Consider the following 21517-nt stretch of genomic DNA (forward strand, 5'->3'; position numbering starts at 1 on the left):
TTCGTTACCACGTCAAGTTTTCTGACTGCATTGCAAGGTATTATTTCCTTGAAATGATTATTAGAAAGAAAACTACGCTTCATTTGTTAGAGAACATGACGACCACTACGCTAACTTTTGTACTCAGATGAGATTTCCTCATGGTAGCATAGGCCCTTTGCGTCACCGGTCGTTGAAGATGATAGTGATGATAATGATCAATTATGAAGTGTCATCTGCAGAATCTGTTATTATATAATAATAATAATAATAATTATTATTATTATTATTATTATTATTATTATTATTCTACGTTTATTTTTATAATTAGTATTTTTTTATTATCACTGTGATTAGTATCACTATAGAACTTTACTATTTTCAATATTCGTATTTAGCCCTCTGGACCTGACTTCTGTAACCACCTAAGGTTCCTAGCTGGAAATTAATTGTATGAAATCTGTTTTTTGAACATTATTAATATTTTTTATTGTTATTCTCAGTATTATTACTGTCATTACCATTATTATGAATGCTGTTTTTTCTAATTCTTCAGCAACTATGTAGATATTGCTGATTATCATTTTGTATCATGTCATCTCATGATCTAGATTGTGTGTATTGTCTCTACTTTGTATATTCCATGTATATGGCCTTGAGCTGAAATAAAATTTATTATTATTATTATTATTATTATTATTATTATTATTATTATTATTATTATTATTATTCTCTAGAGAATACAAGGTCTTCTCACGGCTGACCCAAAATTGGGATCTAAATGCGCAGGTAGAGGTCGTGACGTCACGCGGTCTACTCACGGTCCTTGGTGGTCTCTGACTAATCAGCTCGTTTACAAACAAACACAGAGCAGACCTTGCTTCCACATATTTGACATCGATATTGTCCGTAACAGCGGCTTTATATTTTTCTCTTCCTTGCTGCAATTATGGCAGTTTAAGCAGTACGACCAACTCTTGTGCAGTAAACGGGTACTTTGAAAATTAAAAAAAATAAGGATCTTCATAGATTTCCTATAGACGGCGAGTCAATGTCACAAAAAGGTGGAGTTATGATAAAAGCACAGACACTTTATATGAACCTAGATCAAAAGTGCAATGTGTAAAGGTCAGGTCTTGGAAACAACTGATTTCATTATAATTTCGACACCGATATAACTAAAATTCTTCTATTTAAATTGGTTATTAAGATAGCGAAAGCTGGATTTCCTATAGTTGGTATGGTTAATGACTTGGGGCAACAAATATAAGGTTATGGAATTCGACAGGCATCGGCATAGATAATCCATCATTTGTTACTCCTGCGGATAATTACTGGGAAATACATGTATTTGCCGATGTTCCTCACTTGATAATATTGATCGCAAGCACTTTCTTGGACCATGGATCTATGTTATCGGACTGTAGGACTGCTCTCGCAGTGAGTCAGGGAACTAATTATGAAAAGCAAGAGTGATCTAATGGCAACTCATAAACTATTTGAAAAGCACGTAATTGTTACAGGTATGGAGTTTATGACAGTGAAATTAAGGGTACAGTTACTCTGCCAATTACAAAACTCTCAAACACTAGAGAAAAGTCTGATTGTGGACAGGCACTGGGAGAGTTTCATTTGCCTTATTGATAAGTGGTCTGATTTATTCAATTCTCGTATGCTTATAGACAGAGTCATCGCGGAATGCTTACGAGCTAAGCTTAGAAAACCAAAATAAAACGTTGCAAGATGTGATTCACCTATCTAGAACAATGAAAACTCTGGGAGGCAAAGGACTTTACCCCCTTCCACAAAGGCCTTGTGATATCTTCCAAATCTCTACCGAACTTGGCGGGGATGTTGGTGAAAAATTTTCTATATCATACATTTTGACTCGTAGGATGATCAAGATGGACGGCATCACTTTTTCGGTTGTATACGGCAAATGGGTGCTTGTCATCAGCACGCATCACCTGTTGAATTTAAGTAGTGTTAGAGCCCATCTCTCGGGAAAAGAGAGCGCTCTATTAGGCGCAAAACACAATGCAGAAAATTGTAATAGCGACGATATGACTGACGCCTCATTTTCCAACTTGACAACTAAAGAAATCACTTCCGACGAGGCTGAAGAAATATCTCTGTTTGCCAATGGAGAAATTACAGAATGACAAAGAAGGCAAAGCTGTTAAAAAAGAAGCATTGGAAGATGCTGTGGAATAAGGCGGCTTGCAATACGTGGGTGGTTTTATAGCCCTGTAAGTTCCCGAGTATGACTTTCTAGGAACTACAGCAATAGAAGGAGATGGTACATGGATTGGCACTATAAGTAGAACAAATGAGAAGCTAATGAAACCTCGACCCAAATTTTTGCAGTACTAGAAATCGATGGAAAAGATGTTTATTTGTCACCATGGGGAAAAATACTTAAAATAAGGAAAAGTTACTTGAAACGAGTTGAGTGCTGTAATAAGCAAGTTCACCCCATCACCATCAGATACAATTAAGTTTTTTGTTCGTTACCACACATTTTTCAGGATTTGCAGATTAGATAGCGACATCAGCTCAAAAAAGTGGCAAACAAAATAAATAAGTTGGTTACACAATTGTTAACATTATGTATATAAGGTATTTAAGAGTGCGAACTGTATAAAACTGAAAAACATTCAAGTTTTTAGTTTTTAAACAATTGTGTCAATTATTTGATGGATTTACATGCGTAGAAATGAATATGGTCAATATGCGTTTTATTTTCCTAAAAGAATGAATCATAATTTCTAATATTCAAAGAGACACCGAGGAAACAAGAGAAAAGTTTCCCCATTTGCATAGAGCTTGGGCAGAGGAGAAAGCAAGTGGCCGCGTGACGTCACGCGTCTGTAACCCCATCCCCTCATTCCCCATAATCCTGCGCGTGAGAAGACCTTGTGTTCGCTAGACTTTGATAAGGATTGTATTTCATAAAGGTTTATAGTTCATCATCATACAATCTCATCAGCTTGATTCTCAGATCCTAATGACCATTAGGCCTACCTCCTTCTTTCAGAAAAAGAAAGGTGGGGCTGCCGTCACACTTTAGCCGTCATGAGCTTCCTTGGGTTCCTCGTTTCGTACATCTTGCGAGTTAACCTCTCCATCGCCATCGTTGCCATGGTGGGCACCAGGGCCAAAAATGCCACCTCCTTCGTTCATCACAACCAAAGCGAAGGTTCTCCAGACCCTCAGAATCAAGAATTGCAAGACAATCAGCAAACTGTAAGCAACCTTATGCTTTTTAGCCTCTAATGTTGTATAAAATTCTTTCTTCCTTTAAAAGCACTGTATCAGTAAACGTGATCAATGATGGTGTAAGTAGTTCGATGTGGTGTTTTTTTTTTTTTTTAGAATTGAAACAGTACATCTTGGATTCCATCATGGCTTTAATTTGAATTATTCCAATAGAAAATTTGGAGGGATTGACTGATTGACTGATTTATGAAATTTAGGCTGTCAAACCAAACTCGAGCGCTTGTGGCCATTCAGTGCTTAAGATAGTGGCAAGAGAGAGTTGGAGTGGTTGGACAGCAAGGTAAGAGAGATCCAGAATAAAGGAAATAAAATACAAAGAATAAAGTTAGAACTGGGAGAAACCCCCACAGTTGCAAGATTGGACGGCAAAATTAAAGAAAGGAAGAGAGAATGGAGGTAAAGCAAACGGCTGAAAAGTGGAGGCAACTAAGGGCCGAGGAGATGCTGCAAACACCTTTTGGTAATGTTTACGGTGCACCATGCGAGGTACACTCTCCTGAAGACTCGGGGACTTTCTGCAGTATACAATAGTAGAGGCTTTAGCTTCAGATCCCCACTAGCATTGCCATAAAACAAGAGAGTCATAGGCTTGCATCCTGGCATTTTCATCTCCTCCTCCATAATGTGCGCCCTTTTTATGGCTTTTTCATTTCCTCCACCATTATGTGTGCCCTTTTTTAAGATTCCAGTGCGCAATCGGGGCACCTGATAGCGCCGCCGAGACGGCGCCTTTCTTTGGCAGGCTGGAAGTAGACCGAGGTTATGGTGTCTTTGGTAGTTAAGAACGATATAAGAAGGAAAGGTGAATGTTGTTGCTCCTTGGTGTCATAAAACATAGACCAGACTTCGCTTCTTAGGAGAACGTTACAAAGGTATGGACGACATAATGGGAGTAGATAATATGGGGTATCCAACTCATTGATCAACTTTATGTCGATGTACTTACACATTCTAAGTAAGCATTGAATAGTTCTCTCTGCAGTCACATACATAAATAGAGATTTGATGTCGAGGGAAGCTATAATGCCATCGGAGCTATGACTACAGACACGTTCAAGAAATTTCTACTGAGGCAGCGATGCTGTAGCAGGAGAAGATATCAGCCGGCTTCTTCACAAGATGATAGTTAAGAGAGACGATCTGGCTAATTATAGGACGGACTGGATATCCCGCCTTGTGTTTTCACATTCTCATAAAAATAGCCCAAGTCAAAGCTTCCCAGTGTCTTCAGGAGTTTGACTGCCTCAATTAGTCAATTATTTTGTTGCTCCGTGATTGATGTCATCTACAGGATTCCTCGTGATCTTCTCAGATATTACCCTGCCTTGTCCGAGTTCTCGGATAAGCTCTACAAATGTTGGTAATCATCTTGGAAAAGAAGAAACCAGTTGTTTGTAGTTCAAACAAGTAAAAATGCACCGAAGTTTCTTCGGCGCAATTGAGTTTTCCGTACAGCGTATAATGCTGTATGAGCCATGGCACATGAAATTTTCACCCACGTCCCGGTGGTGGCCTGTCCTATAGCTTTGCCAGACGCACGATCATAGTTAACTTTAACCTCAAATATAGTAAGAACTACTGAGGCTAGAGGGCTGCAATTTGGTATGTTTGATGATTGCAGGGTGGATGATCAACATACCAATTTGCAGTCCTTTAGCCTCAGTAGTTTTTAAGGTCTGAAGGTGGACAGAAAAAGTGCTGACGGACAGACAAAGTCATCTAAATAGTTTTTTTTACAGAAAACTGAAAATAAAAATAAAAAATATTTCTGACCTATGCTTTGTATAGGCTAACTCTTTGTAAACTACATTGGTCGTCATATGGTAGCTGTACCGACTTTAGTCGATTCAAAAGTATTTCAAGGAGTAATAAAAAAGTCCTAAAGAGAGGTTTAAAATTTGGCAAACAAATCTAACCTCAGTGACAACGGAAACTTCGACAGACCATAATTAGAATAGTCAAACACAGGTTTTTAAAGTGACCAGACAGCAGGTCTCCTCGTTCCATAGAACATGATCGCCAACTGTTGAACAAAGAACCAAGACGTTATCATACCCAGACTAGATGAAAGAAAGGACACAGAATTTCTAAATAAGAACGAGTATGTACAGAAAATTGGGGAACTTTTACAGGATATCTCGAAGTTTGTGGAAATAGGGAGTCCAACTTTTCAACTTATTTTAGGGTGGAGGATAAAATGAACAGATTACTTAAAGATTTTAAAAATGCCTAATCTATTATTCTATCATAGAAATAGGCTTCCTATTATGATGCGATCTTTTGTGGTATATTGTTATACTGACCCGAAGTTTAAAATTGGGAAATGTGCTGGGACAATAAAATATTCCTCAAAGATTCCCGTCTTGGAACATCTCATAGGATGCCCCTAAAAACCGAAGAATTTTCTAATACACGATAACACTGAAGTATTGTATATAGAACTTTTTTTTCCTAGGATGATTGTGATACTGTTACTGAGGCCCCCAGTGACTACGCAAACTCCATTCTAGTATCCGTATATATTAAACAAGGATTTCTTCACCAAACGATTCGACTTCTTCCGCTGTTTTGTGTTTAGCTTAGGTCGACATTTTCCCATCCGAAAATACACATAACACTCACAGTTAGGAGCTGGTCTCTTTTTTTAGGTTTCCCTATTTTCTTTATTATTTTACGATTTTTATTACTGTACCTTATACACATTTTATGTCCATATTATCCTACTGAGTCAGCTCTAAATTGTAAGTTTTGTGTCTTTTTGCGACCCTAACGATGAGACTACAGTGTCTCGAAAGGAGGGAGTTGAAGTGATCGGACAGCTAGAGGGAATGAAGGAAAGTAAAATGCTAAAAAGTGGGTGCAGCTAAGGGCATGAGGGACCCTGCAAACTCCCTTCAGTAATGCTTACATTACACCATATGAGGTGCACGGGCAGCACTACCCTTCTACAGGGACAACAGGATATTGGAGGGGTGAACATGCTTGGGTGTAACGTGGGTCTGTATCATTAAAAAAAGTGGCTCGCTGTAGTATGATTTAAATTTTCTTTTAGAATTGGTGTTCTGTTAGCTTTTGATGTAAGTCTTATGATTTTGATCTTCATTTCCATTGTAAATGCTTCGTTATTTCAAAATTCCTTTTCTCTTGCAAGACAAAAAATAAAATTACAAGGACATAACCTAACTTTCCCTAACTAAGCCTACTACATTGCACAAAGGAATACATCCTGCACTAGCCTTCCTTAATAGAACCTAACCTAGGAAGTGGCATGCCACTTGGGTAAGGGAGTAACAAACTTTTAAGGAAATTTGATATGATGCTACAGTGTACGTTACAGCAAATCTTGTGCAAGGGAGAGTTCCAATCCTCCTGCAATAACCTAACCACGTCTCAGTGGGATAGTGCTGTCTTTGCACCTCACTTGGTGTACTGTAGGCATTAAAGGGTGTGCGGCTCCTAGCTGCGACCAGGATTAATAGAGTACACCTGGCTGCACCCAGTGTTGCCAAGGTCTCCGCACCTCGGTGAGAGTCTAACTCCGCAGTCGACATAATTAAAAATGTATCTATAATCCTGTACATGATCTTCACCAAAACTGATATGTGATTTCATGTATATTCCTGGAGTATATATTTTTTAACATAATTTGCTTTTAATGTCCAGATACAAGTAAGTACATTTCTTTGTTGGTAAGTTGGAATTAAAACAGATTTCATAAATTAATTAGGTGAGTAAAAGGTGTTTAATCCGTAAAATGATATTTCTAAAACGAATATCATACAACAGTGAAATAACCAATGCTTTGTTGATAAACTGTACAAATATATAAATAATTTTCTCAGGTATGAACGAAACAACGGAAAATTTAGGTAAGTATACTGTACAACAGTTTAAGAAATATCAAGAAAAATATCATTCCTTTAACAATACTCATTAAATATAAAACATAAATAAATACATTATTTCTCTTTATATTCCAAATCACTGCTTTATAGCAAAAAATGATAAAAAATAAGCGTTAATAGCGTGTGTATATATATATATGTATATATATATATATTTATATATATATATATATATATATATATATATATATATATATATATATATATATATATTTATATATATAACATGTGTGTATTATATATAATATATATAATATAGTGTATATATTTATATATATTATATATATATATATATATATATATATATATATATATATATATATATATATATACTGTATATATATATATATATATATATATATATATGTATGAGGATTATGCATGATATGATTTAATCAACAACTGAGCACAGGTGAGTGAATAAAGAGACAAAAGATTGGGGGCAGTTATGGCAGTACTGACTTTAAAAAGTGATGCAGTCAGTTAGTCTACACAATTGGTGCAGATGAAACTAATTAAAAATGGGGGTTAGGTATCGGTTAAATGCAGGTAGTGATAGATTAGCAACCTTATTATTTCAGTAGAATGAAGTGGTGTGAACTATGAATGATACAGTTATTACAGAAATAATCCCGTACTTTAGTTAATATTAAGTATATTACAGTTCCCTGAGAATAACTGAAATAACGAAAATGAATATGAAAGTGACTATGGAGTTAGTGGTGGCAGGGTATTGTTGCGCCTACTCAAGAAATGTAACATCAGCTGATAACCTTTGCTACCACTACTACTCAGATTGTTCAGTGCATTGCAAGCTATTCAATAAATTTGGATTCAAGTCATATAGTTTTCCCCTGCTTACCATTTCAAGGGTTATCAATGAAGCCGACGTGGTGTTAGACAGTTTGTTGCGTTTTTTTGTCTTTATTACATTTAGTTTTGCGAAAATTCGCTCAGCGTCTGCATTGGATGTTGGCAGGGAGGGAATGCTCGGAGCAAACTCAGACAAGGCTCTAAAGCTTGAACCACACGGCTTAGCTGTAAAATTATAAAGCATTTTGAAGAAACTTTCCACATCATCACAGTATTTGAAGCTGTCGGGAATATGTAGTGCTGGAAGACGCCTCCATTCATCATCCAATAACTGAAAGTCACCGGTATATACTCTCGGGAAGGATTGTACTCAGTCTACCAATGTTGGGGTGTTTATACGGGCGCTCTCTCTCACTTGCTGTATGATCGATGTCAAGAATAGAACATTTCCCTAGTGACAGGTTCATTTTACTCAACGGGAATCTCTTCCTGATTTCTTGACAAGCTACAATGAGGAAGTTCCGGTAACGATTTCGAACATTGTCCACCATAATTTGGTCTTTATGCTAGTCCTTTTGCACAAGAAGATGAAAATGTGACCCAAGGTATATAATCCTAAGAGGTATAAAATGTTCCTCGTCAGCTGGATCAGTGGTTGATATATTAGGACAAGAATTAACACACTGCCTATCCATGTAGTTTTTCAGTAATTCTGAATATAATAGAACACTCTTGGTATGAAATATATGGTCAGTAGAATGCGTGCTCTGGAACATTAGATTAAATGCAATGAACTTTGGAAGAACAAATTTAAGAAATTTAAAGTAAAGCAACACTGAAGGGTCACGTAAAGTTTGCAGAACATCACTTGCCATCATTAATCTTTCTTGAAGATGCTTCTCTGTAAAAAAAAAAAACAGTCAGTGCATTCCATTGTTCCAGGACGCGTTCTACAGCCATCCGGAAACGTGTAATAATTTGTGAGGTTTTACCTCGCAAAAAATTTGAAACTCTCTAAATTCATATACTCTTTTAGAGCTGTGGGCAAAACACTTTTATCTATTTCGAATTAAATCCTCACATTTCCGGGGGAGCTCTTTGGCTGCCTGAGAAGCACAAATATGAGCTGAATGACAAATACATTTAGTTATTGTTATACCTGGAAATTCTTCCTTCAACCTACTGGCTACTGAGTTATGCTGACCCATCATATTGCTGGCACCATCTGCAGCAAAGCCTATCAAGTTTTCCATGGGAATACCATTTTCAATGAGACAGATCTTAACAACATGAAATAGATTTTCTCCAGTGCTGCCCCCCTGCATTACTACTTCCATCATATACATCGACTAGATCTAAAAGTCAGCTTTCCATTGTGAAACTCGTTTTGTTGAAAAACCTAGCTAGGATGGCACAGCACTTAGATTTTGTGATGTCGGTGGTTTCATCGACTATCAGTGAAAGTTTGGTTACCTTTAATAACTCGGTAAGCTCTGAATGTGAGAAATTCGCAACACCTTTCACTATTCTGGCAACTTTTGTTCTTTTTAATATTAATGATTGAATTATTTGTTAATCTGGAACTATATCTTTTAAGAGGTCCACTAAATAGTCAACAGTCAGAAATGGTGCGTTACGATCAGCACAAAATAGACCTATCTTGACTTCAGTTTTCTTGACACTCATGTTAAAGTTCGCCTGCTCAGTATCTGGTCCACGTACTTGAAGTAACATATTTCTAGTGTGGTTCTGGTTATCACTGTGCCTTTTCAGGGAAGAGATTTCAGCAGAGAATGAGAGGTTACATACGAGGCATCTCGCTTTGTATGGATCATCTCTACAATTACGCAGCCACTCCTCAAACGTAGTCTCATGCAGCCAAGCATCATGAAATTTCCGTTTGGTAGTCGTTGAAAAACTTGAAGAAATGCAGAAAACGCCAAGGCGTAATTTACACACTCATACAATAGCTTTTATATATATATATTATATATATATATATATATATATATATATATATATATATATATATATATATAATTTTACAAATGTGTATTAGGTATGTATGCTAACCTATATGTTTAATGACCATCGTTTTACAATTATGATTATTATCTATGACACTATGGCTTCAGGATAGCTAGACAGATTTAAATGTTTTAATTACATTGTAAAACTAAAATGTTCTAAAGCGCTGCTGCAAGCTATTCCCCTCCTAAGAGTGGTTGTATTTCGTTTGGTTTTCTGCCCTACATTCTGTACTAGGTAAACCAACAAATACCTTGAACATTTATGGCGAGATGTTTTAGGGGCTTTAAACCATAACACTCACTTAAAGAAAACAGTTATGCGTAATGAAACTATTGACTTTATTAATGATATTGATACACAGGCAGATTTCTAACATACACCTACACTTACATTAGTGAATTTTTAGGGCACTACAAACCACCGAGAAAATAGCACAAAAGTCTCCATCACCTTCCTTTCATGATCCTGTTATTATGAGATATTTCCTTCAAAACATGGTCCTCTCATTTTGTAAATTATATAACGCTTTATAACATATGACTATTTTCAGTCATAGTATTCATCATGTCTTTATTTCAAAACTTGGAATTCTTCATATATGTAGATTAGGCCTAATACTATTAGCATAGTATGTTTACTGAAAAGAAAATCAAAATGTCAAAAACAGGCGTAATCATTAATCTTATATACATATTCAGATTTACTAACTTTTCTTACCGGTATACAAGCAATTGATAAGCCAAATGTCACGCAAGTGCCTCCTCGTCCTTAGGGCTCCTCTGGGGATAATCTCCCGATAGGAATTAGATGTTACGAACTTCTTACTACAACTGATTTCGGCGCCAAAACACAAGACTGTTCGAGTGGTTCTTTTTCAAAACACTGAAAATATTTAAGGTGTGTTAAGAAAAACCCATGTTCTGTGCAAGAATTTTATTGTTAAAAAATTAAAAAGTTGGAAAAACTAGATTCTGAAAAATACCATTTAAAACTTGAAGAAAAAATCTGCGGACCAAGGTCGGCATGTTTGCGGACTGTGGGTCTCGGCTCTGCAATCTTCTAAGGATCGCGTTTCGTCCGCGTAAATCCTCATTTGTCCGCGTTTTGGCAACACTGGTGCCTGCACCTACTTTCAAGGGGTTTGGTTTACTTCCATTTCCGCTTCCTTTCCTCAGTCTCACTGTCAAACCAATCGAACTCCCACTTTTCAATGTCTGAAAGTGCGTGATAGCCAAAAATGCCCTGATTTTCAGTGCCTGGCTGTGGAAAATTTACGTCATATCGTTGTCATTAATTAGTTTTGCCTTTGGTTATTCTAAGCCTAGTTCCGCGGTGAGCTAGACTATGGCAATTGACGTTTTCGTATGTTATTTTACTTGCTTTACAAGAATTTAAAGTAATATTTTGTCGGCCGGCTGTAAGTAAACTGCAGTTGACCTTTGAAGACCACACTACCGACCGGGTAGATCTAAGCCGGCATTCCGCGGCGAGCCCCCACTCCCTCCATAGCTAATACGGCAAAATTGTAACCAGTAAACACCCCTAAAAATACCAACCTAACGTCCCCTACGGGTGTTTACTGGTTACAATTTTGCTGTATTAGTTATGGAAGCGGGTGGAGGGCTCGCCGCGAAATGCTGGCGTAGATCTACCCCGTCGTGTAGTCTTCAAAGGTCAGTTACAGCTTAGTTACAGCCGGCTGGCAAAATATTACTTTAAATATTCTTGTAAAGCAGGTAAAATAACATAGGAAAACATCAATTGCCATAGTCTGGCTCACCGCGGAACTACGTCTTAGAATTACCTTGCCTTTTCCATTGTGCTCATTCAGATTCCTCTTAATTATGCTCTTTGTTTTTGAAACAAATTCTGACGTCACAAAAGGCAGAATCCCCCAGTTGCTATTACTCTTCGCTCATCCACTGAGGGCTGTAATAACGAATTTCAGCGCCTAGTGATGTACAAAACAGGAAGTGTTGTCTTCATTGTGTCACATCAATTCAGAAAGAAGTTCCAGTTATTAGTCCCCTAATGAGTCGAGCTGCATGAAAGGTTGATTGAGATAGCATTTCGACAATGGAGGAGAGCTTTTCACCCTGCAAATTGTTTGTTAGAGGCTTATATGTATACAGTATATGTGTGTGTATACTTTTGAGGTTTAGGTATTCCTTCATCATGTAGCCTACTCATGATTGGAGTTTGCCTCTTAAAAAGCAGGTTTGCCCTTATTGTTTTGATGGTGTACTTATATTTAAGTAAAATAACCAGTGCTTCGTGCTTTTTTTTGTTTTGTTAGAACGTTTTGTTGAACAGGTGTGAACTATAGCAGAGTCCACCCAGCTTTGCAGCTAAGCCCCGCCCACTGCACGCCAGTGATTGGCCAGCTCTCGAAGGGGGAATGACGTCACACTAGTTAACAGTCCAAATGATTACCAGAACGGATTTGACTCCGGTCATGTTGAGTTTCGTGCATGAATCCTGACACCACAGATTTGAGTTCCCTGAGTTGTGAAGTCTGCAACTAATATCTCCGATAAAAGATATATCAAGTTATTTATCATTAGGAAGCTCTTGGATCATTTAGTCTGCGCATCTTATTTTTTTTTATCATGCGCAGCCTAAACACACAAGCACCTTGCTTTTTTCTCTCTCTCTTTTTAAATTGGTGTTGGCCTACGTAAGCGATCCCTCATAGACCACATTAATTGAAATAAAGCATAGACTTATGCAGCCAGTTTCGATATTAGGGTACTCATTCTTCATAATCCTGCATGTCAAATGTTAATATCATTGAGAAATTATGCCTACACGTCAATTAATTATATTTTGAGGCAATGACAGGCCATAGGCCGACACGTAAATGTATGCTAATATTTTGTGGCAATGGCAGGGCATAGGCCTATTCGTCAGTTTCTTATATTTTGAGGCAATAACAGGGCATAGGCCTACACGTCAATTTCTTATATTTTGAGGCAATGACAGAGCATAGGCCTATACGTCCAATTCTTATATTTTGAGAAAATGACAGGGCATGGGTCTACACGTCAATTTCTTATTGCAAATAGGTTTCTACCCGTATCTGTTGGAAATAGAGTAGCTGTTAATATAGTAGTTTTAACTCCACGATATATAATGTATATGCATAAAGTGCAATGTATACGTATAAACAAGTGCAAATATACATACATGCGTGGATGGCCATAGTAATTGTAATGCCACTTATACCACAGTGAATAAAAGTAAAACTTGTGGGCACGTAGCCGATGGCACAGAGACCAATCACAGGACTGTCTCAGTCTTACACACAACTATCAAACTGCTCTCAGTGAACTATATTGAAAATATATTTACGAAAGGGATAACATTATATTACTGTGATGAGTAAATATAGCATTTCTTTGAGAAGGAAGGCTATAGCAGGAATGCATATAAGATACTTAACAAAATAAGAAAAAATAAATGATAGCTGAACAAGTTACGTATGAGATGATCCAAGCCAGTCTGCGAGTAGCCCATGAATCACTTGATTTTGGGGGCATTCTTGTTGGACAAAAGGATACATAAGTCAGTATATTTCTCTCTCTCTCTCTCTCTCTCTCTCTCTCTCTCTCTCTCTCTCTCTCTCTCTCTGTTAGGAGAATATTCTAGCGTAGACTATATTCATAAAGATCTCGATTACTTTTAATTCAAACAAATGACAATTTCAATTAACAAGAGTAGGCAGATAATTCTTTACATTGGTATTTTATGAATAGGTCTGTTTATTCTGCAATGTTAGGTTACCATATGAAAATTTTTCGAAGACACCACAAGCACCATAACAGCAGCAACAAAAACAAGAATAACACAACAAGAACCACAATAAAACAGCTAACTATAAGATAGGCCTATAATCCAAACGTCATAAGCTGCGTAAACCGATAAAAAGATCTAGGACATTATAGGTCTACGTCATTTTTTGTGATCCTGTTATTTCGAAAGGAGATAATGTCCTTAAGAAAATTCTCAGCAAATGATATCCAATGTGACTCTATGGCCTGTCATACTGTAACTTTAAGTTAAACATAGGCATATTCTGGTTTGTAGAGTGCAGTCATTTCGTGTCATCCCTCCGAATGTGTAAAGTTACGATTGCAATGAAATCGATTATATGACTCAAAATGTAGTAAAATTTCCTGAAATCAATATGAAATATTAGTCTGCATAGCTTTGAGAAAGTTTTTGTGTTTAAGTTTCGAATGGTGAACACGCTTGACAATATCAGACGGTAATTATCACTGTCCAGCGATTCAAGTGCACCGATTCGAACGCAGATATTCCCTGGGTCACCTCCGCACTCAGGTGAACCTCTTTTACGAAACACAACACTGTAGCATCGCGGAACACTCCTGACTTCGTTCATATTTTCCTTTTTTCTTAGCCACCTTTGTTGAGATGCGTATTACGATTTTATTTCAGGGGGTAATATAACGTTTCCTTATGATAATCTGCAGAACGTAATTTAGTTCGGTACTACAACCATTGCAATATTAATGAACATGGAAAGAGCCACAGATTAACCAACTTTTCGAAACTATTGCCAACCAATTAGCTTTAAGGGATGGTCATGACGTAAGCAGTGGGCGGGGCGTAACTGCAAAGAGCGCTGGACTTTGCTTTTTTTTCCCCAACATTTTTCGATTGGTAGGCTGAGTAGACCATTTCAAATGTACACTAAGCTAGGTTGGTTACTGTGGGCTGTGTGTGTTATGGATCAACTGATAATGTCTAATTATTGTCTAGGCCTCAAGTTATGGTTATCTACTGGCCTAATTAAGCAATTCAGGTTTTTTGTTAGTTAGGCCTGTGAACCGAATTGCTGGTTCTTCTTCAAGAATTATCCCAGGTAAGGTCATCTTATGTGTTTTCCTAAATGAAAATTTTTGCTAACGCAGCTACTGGATTATTATTTTCTAGATGTTGAAGATTCTCTTTTTGTGCAAAAATGTATTTTTCTTTCACTGTAATAGGCCTATGCAGAGGCTTCTGAAGTATAAGCCGTGTGTTTTGAACTATATGAATACCGATTTCTATAAAGTTTTGTGTGTTCATTAGTAGGGAGCATAGCATTTCTGAGATCCTTTGTGATTTCGTTTGCGCATAGGCATTTTGCCAAAATGACTGATTCACATGAGCTTTTAATATCTCTCATTAAGAAGCGAATGGGATATAAGTCTTGCGTTATAGTTGCCTTAGGGAAACTTTCTGATGCTGACTTAAATTGAAGTCTACTGTCTCATAAATAAACTCTGAAGGTATCAACAAAAGATTCATATTATGAATGACAAGATTTTTAGACTAATTTTTAGTTAAGGATGGTAGTGAAGAAGGTATTTCTAAGTAATATCTCCGCACAGACTGTATGGAACGGTTCCATGAATACGAAAGTCATTAGGGAGCCATATGTTCAAGAAGGGATAGGCTAAGGAAATCTGTTATAAAAGGAACCGTACTGACCTAACGTACCCTAACCTAACCTAACCTAGTAGGCCATGTTACTTAGCCAGGGAGCTCTGCCCCTCAAACCCCCCAGTCAAGGAAACCACTTTTTACCAAAAGTACCCCTATAACAGTGCATGACAGCATTCCAGGATGGCCAGCATACTAAAACCTAAACATTTCTGAGGTTAATTACAGTCGACCGACAAAAAGTAACAGTAAATTATTGATAAGCAACCAAAATACTGAAGGAAAAGTCAGTTAAAGGCAATTACTCCGCAAGCATGTTATAATGATCTGATCCTGGACAATTCAGCCAATATTGTATGTAAGCCAGATTCCAAATCCCCATCTAACAATGATGAAAGCAAGCCTGTGATGGTTGTCAGACTGCCCAAATTAACTTGTAAGGCATTTAATGGGAAATTGACTGATAAATTAGAGTCCAAGATTTTTTTGTAGCTCAAACATTGCAGTAAGATGAAGATGAATTTCTTGACATTCCTTATGTTACTGATGAAAGTTTCAAACAACTACCTGCTCTTTCATCCAAGTTTATCCTACTTTTAATTGAGTGCACTCATGTATCAATGAATGCAATGAAGTACAACAATACCAAGTAAATGTGTTGGATGTAAACTCTTCAGGTTGTAAGTTACTTGATCCTATAGTCTTTACAAAATTACCTTCTATCAAACAAGAACAAGTACATTCTACCACCAGTGATCTGTTTGAACAGTTTAGAGATATCATCCAGATCTTGATTCACATTTTGAATCCTAAAAGCGGTGTTAAAAAAAAAAAAAAAAAAAAGCTTTATTGCAAACTCCCATTTAGACTTAATTTGAACCAACTCTTCAACATTTCCTCAGCCAAAGTTAAACTTGCCTCAAAGGGCAATGTAAATACCCATAATGGTAATAATATGTATTGCAGATTTTGTAGTGTGTTTTGTCACAGTATGCTCAACAGCACCAAATTTGAGAAAGTGGCAGATCGCCAAAAGAGTTCATTAAGTTTGAGTGTTGTGTGCCAGTAACAAACTCGATACAATTAAATGCCCTATTGATTACAGTAAACTCAGTTTTTCTTGTACTGGCTGTAAGAAAAATGCTTATATCTCAGCCTTATGGCCTAACACAAGTGGTGTAGGGTCTTCGATGAGCCTTCATGTAAATATACAGCCCTTTCTACTTCCTGTGTTATCTATCACTGTTAGGTGCTTGTTGGACAGAGGAAGCCAGAGAAGTTATTTGTCTTTGCCAATTGATGAAGAACTTATTAGGACATATGAACCTGCCTTCTATTTGCTATGATGTAACCAGTTTCTAGGAGCATCCAGGTCTCAATGTGGAGTGTGTCTAGGGACAGGAAACAGTCAGTTACTATGCTTGTTGACCCTAATGTTGACATTCAATTGAATGTTTCATGGTTGGATGTGGCTGTCAGCAGCAACAATCAAGAAGGCCACTCCACAGCTGAGCCAACTTGGGGTACAAATGGTGAAAGTACTGTATATCCTTTGAAAGTTAAGTAGTAAATATACTGCAATTTATACTTGACCTTGGCCCTGGTAGTTGTGATGCCAGATAACCCACAATTAATCAGTCAATCACATTAACAAGTTCATGTTAGGCTTGGCTTGGAAAATGCATTTGGGTCTTGTTCCTTTATGAAATTAAATATATTTTCTTTACCCAAATCAAATGAAGCCTGTCAGCTCACATGATCAGGTATCAAAATGTCTTGGACTAGAATATTGGGAGGGCATTCCCTCTACTTAGGGCAATTTTGTGCTCTTGTCCAAGAAATGTTATTATTTTTTTACTAGTCCTCGTTCCCTGATAGTTCTGTTGAACAAGGTCTCAAAAAATGTTTAGCTAAGACTTTAAGTAGAGTCTGATCAGTCGACTCAATACAATACTGCTAAATTGAAGAATTCGAAAAGGACATCACTTTTGAAGTTAATGGTGCCCTAATAAGGACACTGAGACACAAGAAAACCTTGAGAATGATTAGTCTTACAAACGTATAGTGTTACATGTAAGGTTAGTTGAGATATACATCTACATTTGAGGAGCGCATATTACCCCTCACATTGTTTGTTAGACTTTAATCATTCTTTTGAGGTTACTTATCACTTTTCCTTTTCAGAATACTGAACTTAGACATGTTAAAAGTTGTTATACAGTTGTAGAGCTGCCTCCCAAAAAAAATTCACAATATGGCTTGGCAGCTTAAATTTCATAGTCAATTATATTTGAGTAGTGTAGCAAGTTTTTAAATTCAAGTGTTCTGGGGAAGCAGCCTCTAGGCTACATTCTCAATTATTCAGGCCACTGCACATGCAAATTTTGGTGTGACAAATGGTTTCTAAAGGAATAAGAGTAATGCTGTTTACTTTTTATTTATGTACTGTAAAGGTGCAAACACTCAACCTACACTTTTTTTTTTTTTTTTTTTTTTTTTTTTAGCTTGCTAGCGCAGAATTCGACTGGGATGAGAAAATGCAGGGTATTCTATTGGGAGCATTCTACTGGGGGTACACAGCCACCCTCCCAATTGCAGGTCGAACAGCAGAACGTTTTGGTGGTCGTCTTATATTTGGCTTGAGCCTTGTCTTCTGCTCTGTCCTTAGTATTGTGACTCCTTTTTGTGCCCACCTCTCAACGGTACTCTTGATTGTCATGAGGGTGCTTACTGGAGCAGCTCAGGTAAAAATAATATTACCTCTTACAATTTGGAGTTTAACTTTTTTTTAAAACATTTACCTCTCTTATATATCAACCCCCATCTCCCCACTCATGTGGGCAGAGAAGAACTGAATGGTAAACAATAGACTTGAACCACATGAGAGGGATGGGTCAATAAACAGTTCATACTAAACGACCATATCGATTTTTAAGTTTTCACATATTGTTGTCCAAGAAGTAAGTATTTAAAAAGTAATGTTATCATAAAATTGTCTATTTTAGCTAAATCCCAGTTAAGAGAATCGGCAAGCCTTAACATGAGATGGAATCAATTAAAACATGGTAGTATCATCTGCATAAGTAAAACATGGTAGTATCATCTGCATAAGTAACTAGCTTATTTTTTAGGCCATACCACACACAGTATCTTATGTACTGTATATAATATAAACAGCAGACCAAAAACACTACCCTGAGGAACACCAGAGATTATGTTCCTGTAGTAACAATAGAGACCATCAACATCATTAGCTCATGATCTATTCAATGTCAACACCCTAGGTGTTGTGATGCTAGTTTTAGTATTCAATATAATCAGTTGAAAAATTTTTTGATGATAAGAAATGCTCTTCCATTATCCATCTGTCAGAGTTTGAAAATCAGAACCTCAAGATAGTAATAATATTCCCTAGCTCACTAATTAGCTTTTTCAAGAGCTCGTGTGCATGTAATAAGAAAAAAAAAAAAACAATTTTCATGACAAGATTATTGGGACTACTTTACAATACTGGAAATCAATCACATGCTCCCAAACTATTGCAAAAGCCAAACTGTGAGCTGGGGACCATGATTATTTTCAGCATAGAATTCAAGAGTTTTTGCAGACTTTCAAAAACTTTATTTAATGTAAGGCAGTATTTAATGTAAGGCAGTAATTGGCATGAGTAATACTCTAGGGTAAAATGATCAGTTCTACATGTGCATACAGGACCCATTCCACTTAACTTACAAAATTAAGGGAACTTACATGAAATTAATCTGCATTCTTCACAAAAACATGGTTAAAATTTCAAGTAGGTCTACACCTCCAGAAACCTCAAGGGCAAATAAAAGACTTAATTTCAGGGGACTGAACAGATGCCCTAATCAGTTGAATATCTAGAAAACAGGAATGACCATACTGAAGCATAATGAGTTTTGTATTACTCTGCTTACTGACACTCACAGCCAAAAGGGTTGCTTTTTTCTTTTGGCAGTAAATGACACAGTCATCTGGTCTAAGCTCTGCTGACTGAGGCATGGAGAGAGATTTCCCCCCTGGCACAACCTTCTTTGCCAACCTCACATCTAGAAGTTCCACCAATCGGTAGGGTCCCTATCTCTTCACGGCTGGAGACTATCAAGTATCTCCTGCTAGCAAAAGGCTTTTCTTGCAGAGCAGCGACAGAGATGTCTGGCCATCTCAGAAGATCTTCTACAGCCGTGTACCAGGGAAAATGGGCTTTCTACTGTGATTGGTGTCTTCAGTGCGGTTTCTTTCCAGTTGGAACTTCTATTCAACAAGCAGCGGACTTCCTTATATTTCTCTGTAGGGAAAAGCTTCTCTCTTGTGTCAGCCATCAAGGGCTATAGAGCTGCTCTAGGAATAGCTCTGCGTTTGAAAGGTGTAGACCTTTCCGCCTCATGGGAAATCTCTATGCTTCTCGAAAGTTTTGAACAGTTCTGTTCCCAAGAGATCTTAAGCCCCCTAACTGGGATTTGACCCTAGTACTTAACAGCCTCACTCGTGCTCCACATGAACCTTTATGGGGTTCATCAGACAGAAATTCAACCCTCAAATGGCCTTGGCTTCATCAGAGAGAGTAAGTGAACTTCATGGTCTCTCTTTTAATGTTCAACACTCAAGGGGTTGGGGGTCCGTAGCCTTTGAATTTGTCACAGAATTCATAGCTAAGACTCGCAATTCCTCAGTTCATGATGACAGGTTCAAGTCATTCTTGATCCCCTTCCTTGAAGATTTTGTTGGTAATGACCGAGACGAATTACTTTTATGTCCTGTCAGGGTATTGCATAGCTATCTAAAAAGGACTCAACATCTCTGACCTGAATGTCAAAGACTTTTTGTTAGTAGGGGCCGGAACAAGAAAGAAGTGTCCAAGAACACCATCTCCTTTTGGCTACGTGAAGTTATTGGAGAAGCATACAGTACCTCTTCACATACAGATGCCAATACAGTGCTTGCAAGAGCCCATAATGTTAGGGGCTTTGTCCCCTCCATTGCTTTCAAAAAGAACTTGTTGGTGCATTGGATACTGAAGGCTGGTACATGACTTCGCCAAATGACTTTAACATCCTCCTATCTGCAGGACGTTGCCCATAGGACCTTGGACACTTTATCCTTGTTCATCCAGTGCCCTTAGCAGGACAATTTGTATCTTACCTAAGATGTTGGTTATGAAAGTGAGAGTGAATGAGACGACTGGTCTTCTTCCTTTCTCTTTCTATTCCTCCTCTTCCAGTGGGCAGCGGAGAGATTTGAACCATCATCGGCTGGAACTGTTTAGATACAGGTGAGTGAGCACCCATTCTATTTGTCATATTTGATTGTTCCTACACAACAAAAATTCCTTAGTAGAAGCAAATCCCTTCCTCTCTCTTACAAGGGGAGAGAGGAACAAACAACAGAACAGGGTTGGTAGCTAACATGAGTTTTGCTGTCTCCAACAATTACAGGTTCGTTTCCTTCTTCCAAGACACAGTGTAGATAGGAATTCCCATTGTCTTTTAGCCCAGATATCTGGCTGTTGAGTAGCCCTTCACTTAACAGATCAGAGGCATAGGACTCCTTCCTATGCGCTAACAATTGACCAGGAAGTGAGCCCAGGTGAGCCGAACCTCCAGTCGGTTCTAAAGCTTACTTTATCCTCCTACCAAAAGTAAGTCTCCCCTTACATTAAGACCAAGGGTTTGTTCTGTGTATGAACATATGACAGATTTTAAATCGGTTTGTATTTTTCATAACTTGACAAACCTGAGGTCTTATGTGTATGGCCCACCTCAAGTCACCCCTCATACAGTTACTTGGGATGGAAGAAACTGAACCATCATGGCATCTGCTAGGGGGAAACCAGGTCGGGCTCTGCCCTCCTCTTTCCCATTGGCTATCTTCCTTTGCCTCCAAAACTTTGTGCTGTTAATAATGGGACTCCAGCTAGGCGGTGAGAAAACCTCCTTAGGGTAAGACCTCAGGTTTGTTAGTTTTGAAAAATACAAATTGATTTAAAATTTGTCAAAAGTATCTTCCCATTTATGTTCCTGAGTTTTACATCAGAAAGCTGT

General features: G+C 37.6%; 1 protein-coding gene across 3 annotated transcripts in view; it reads left to right on the forward strand.

Moving 5' to 3' along the window:
• LOC136825859 (sialin-like) overlaps window positions 1–21517 on the forward strand; it is a 198023-nt gene that overhangs the window by 71730 nt on the left and 104776 nt on the right. For 2 of the 3 annotated variants that reach the window (XM_067082797.1, XM_067082796.1), the window contains exons 2-3: window positions 3017–3225; window positions 17960–18199. In XM_067082797.1, coding sequence (XP_066938898.1) covers window positions 3055–3225; window positions 17960–18199 — 411 coding nt within the window. In that variant the 5' untranslated portion in view covers window positions 3017–3054. Of the gene's footprint in view, window positions 1–3016; window positions 3226–14685; window positions 14893–17959; window positions 18200–21517 lie in introns of those variants that run through there. The other variant, XM_067082798.1, reaches the window with a different exon arrangement.

This window comes from Macrobrachium rosenbergii, chromosome 3, assembly GCF_040412425.1.
Source record: "Macrobrachium rosenbergii isolate ZJJX-2024 chromosome 3, ASM4041242v1, whole genome shotgun sequence".
Classification (NCBI taxonomy): Eukaryota; Metazoa; Arthropoda; class Malacostraca; order Decapoda; family Palaemonidae; genus Macrobrachium; species Macrobrachium rosenbergii.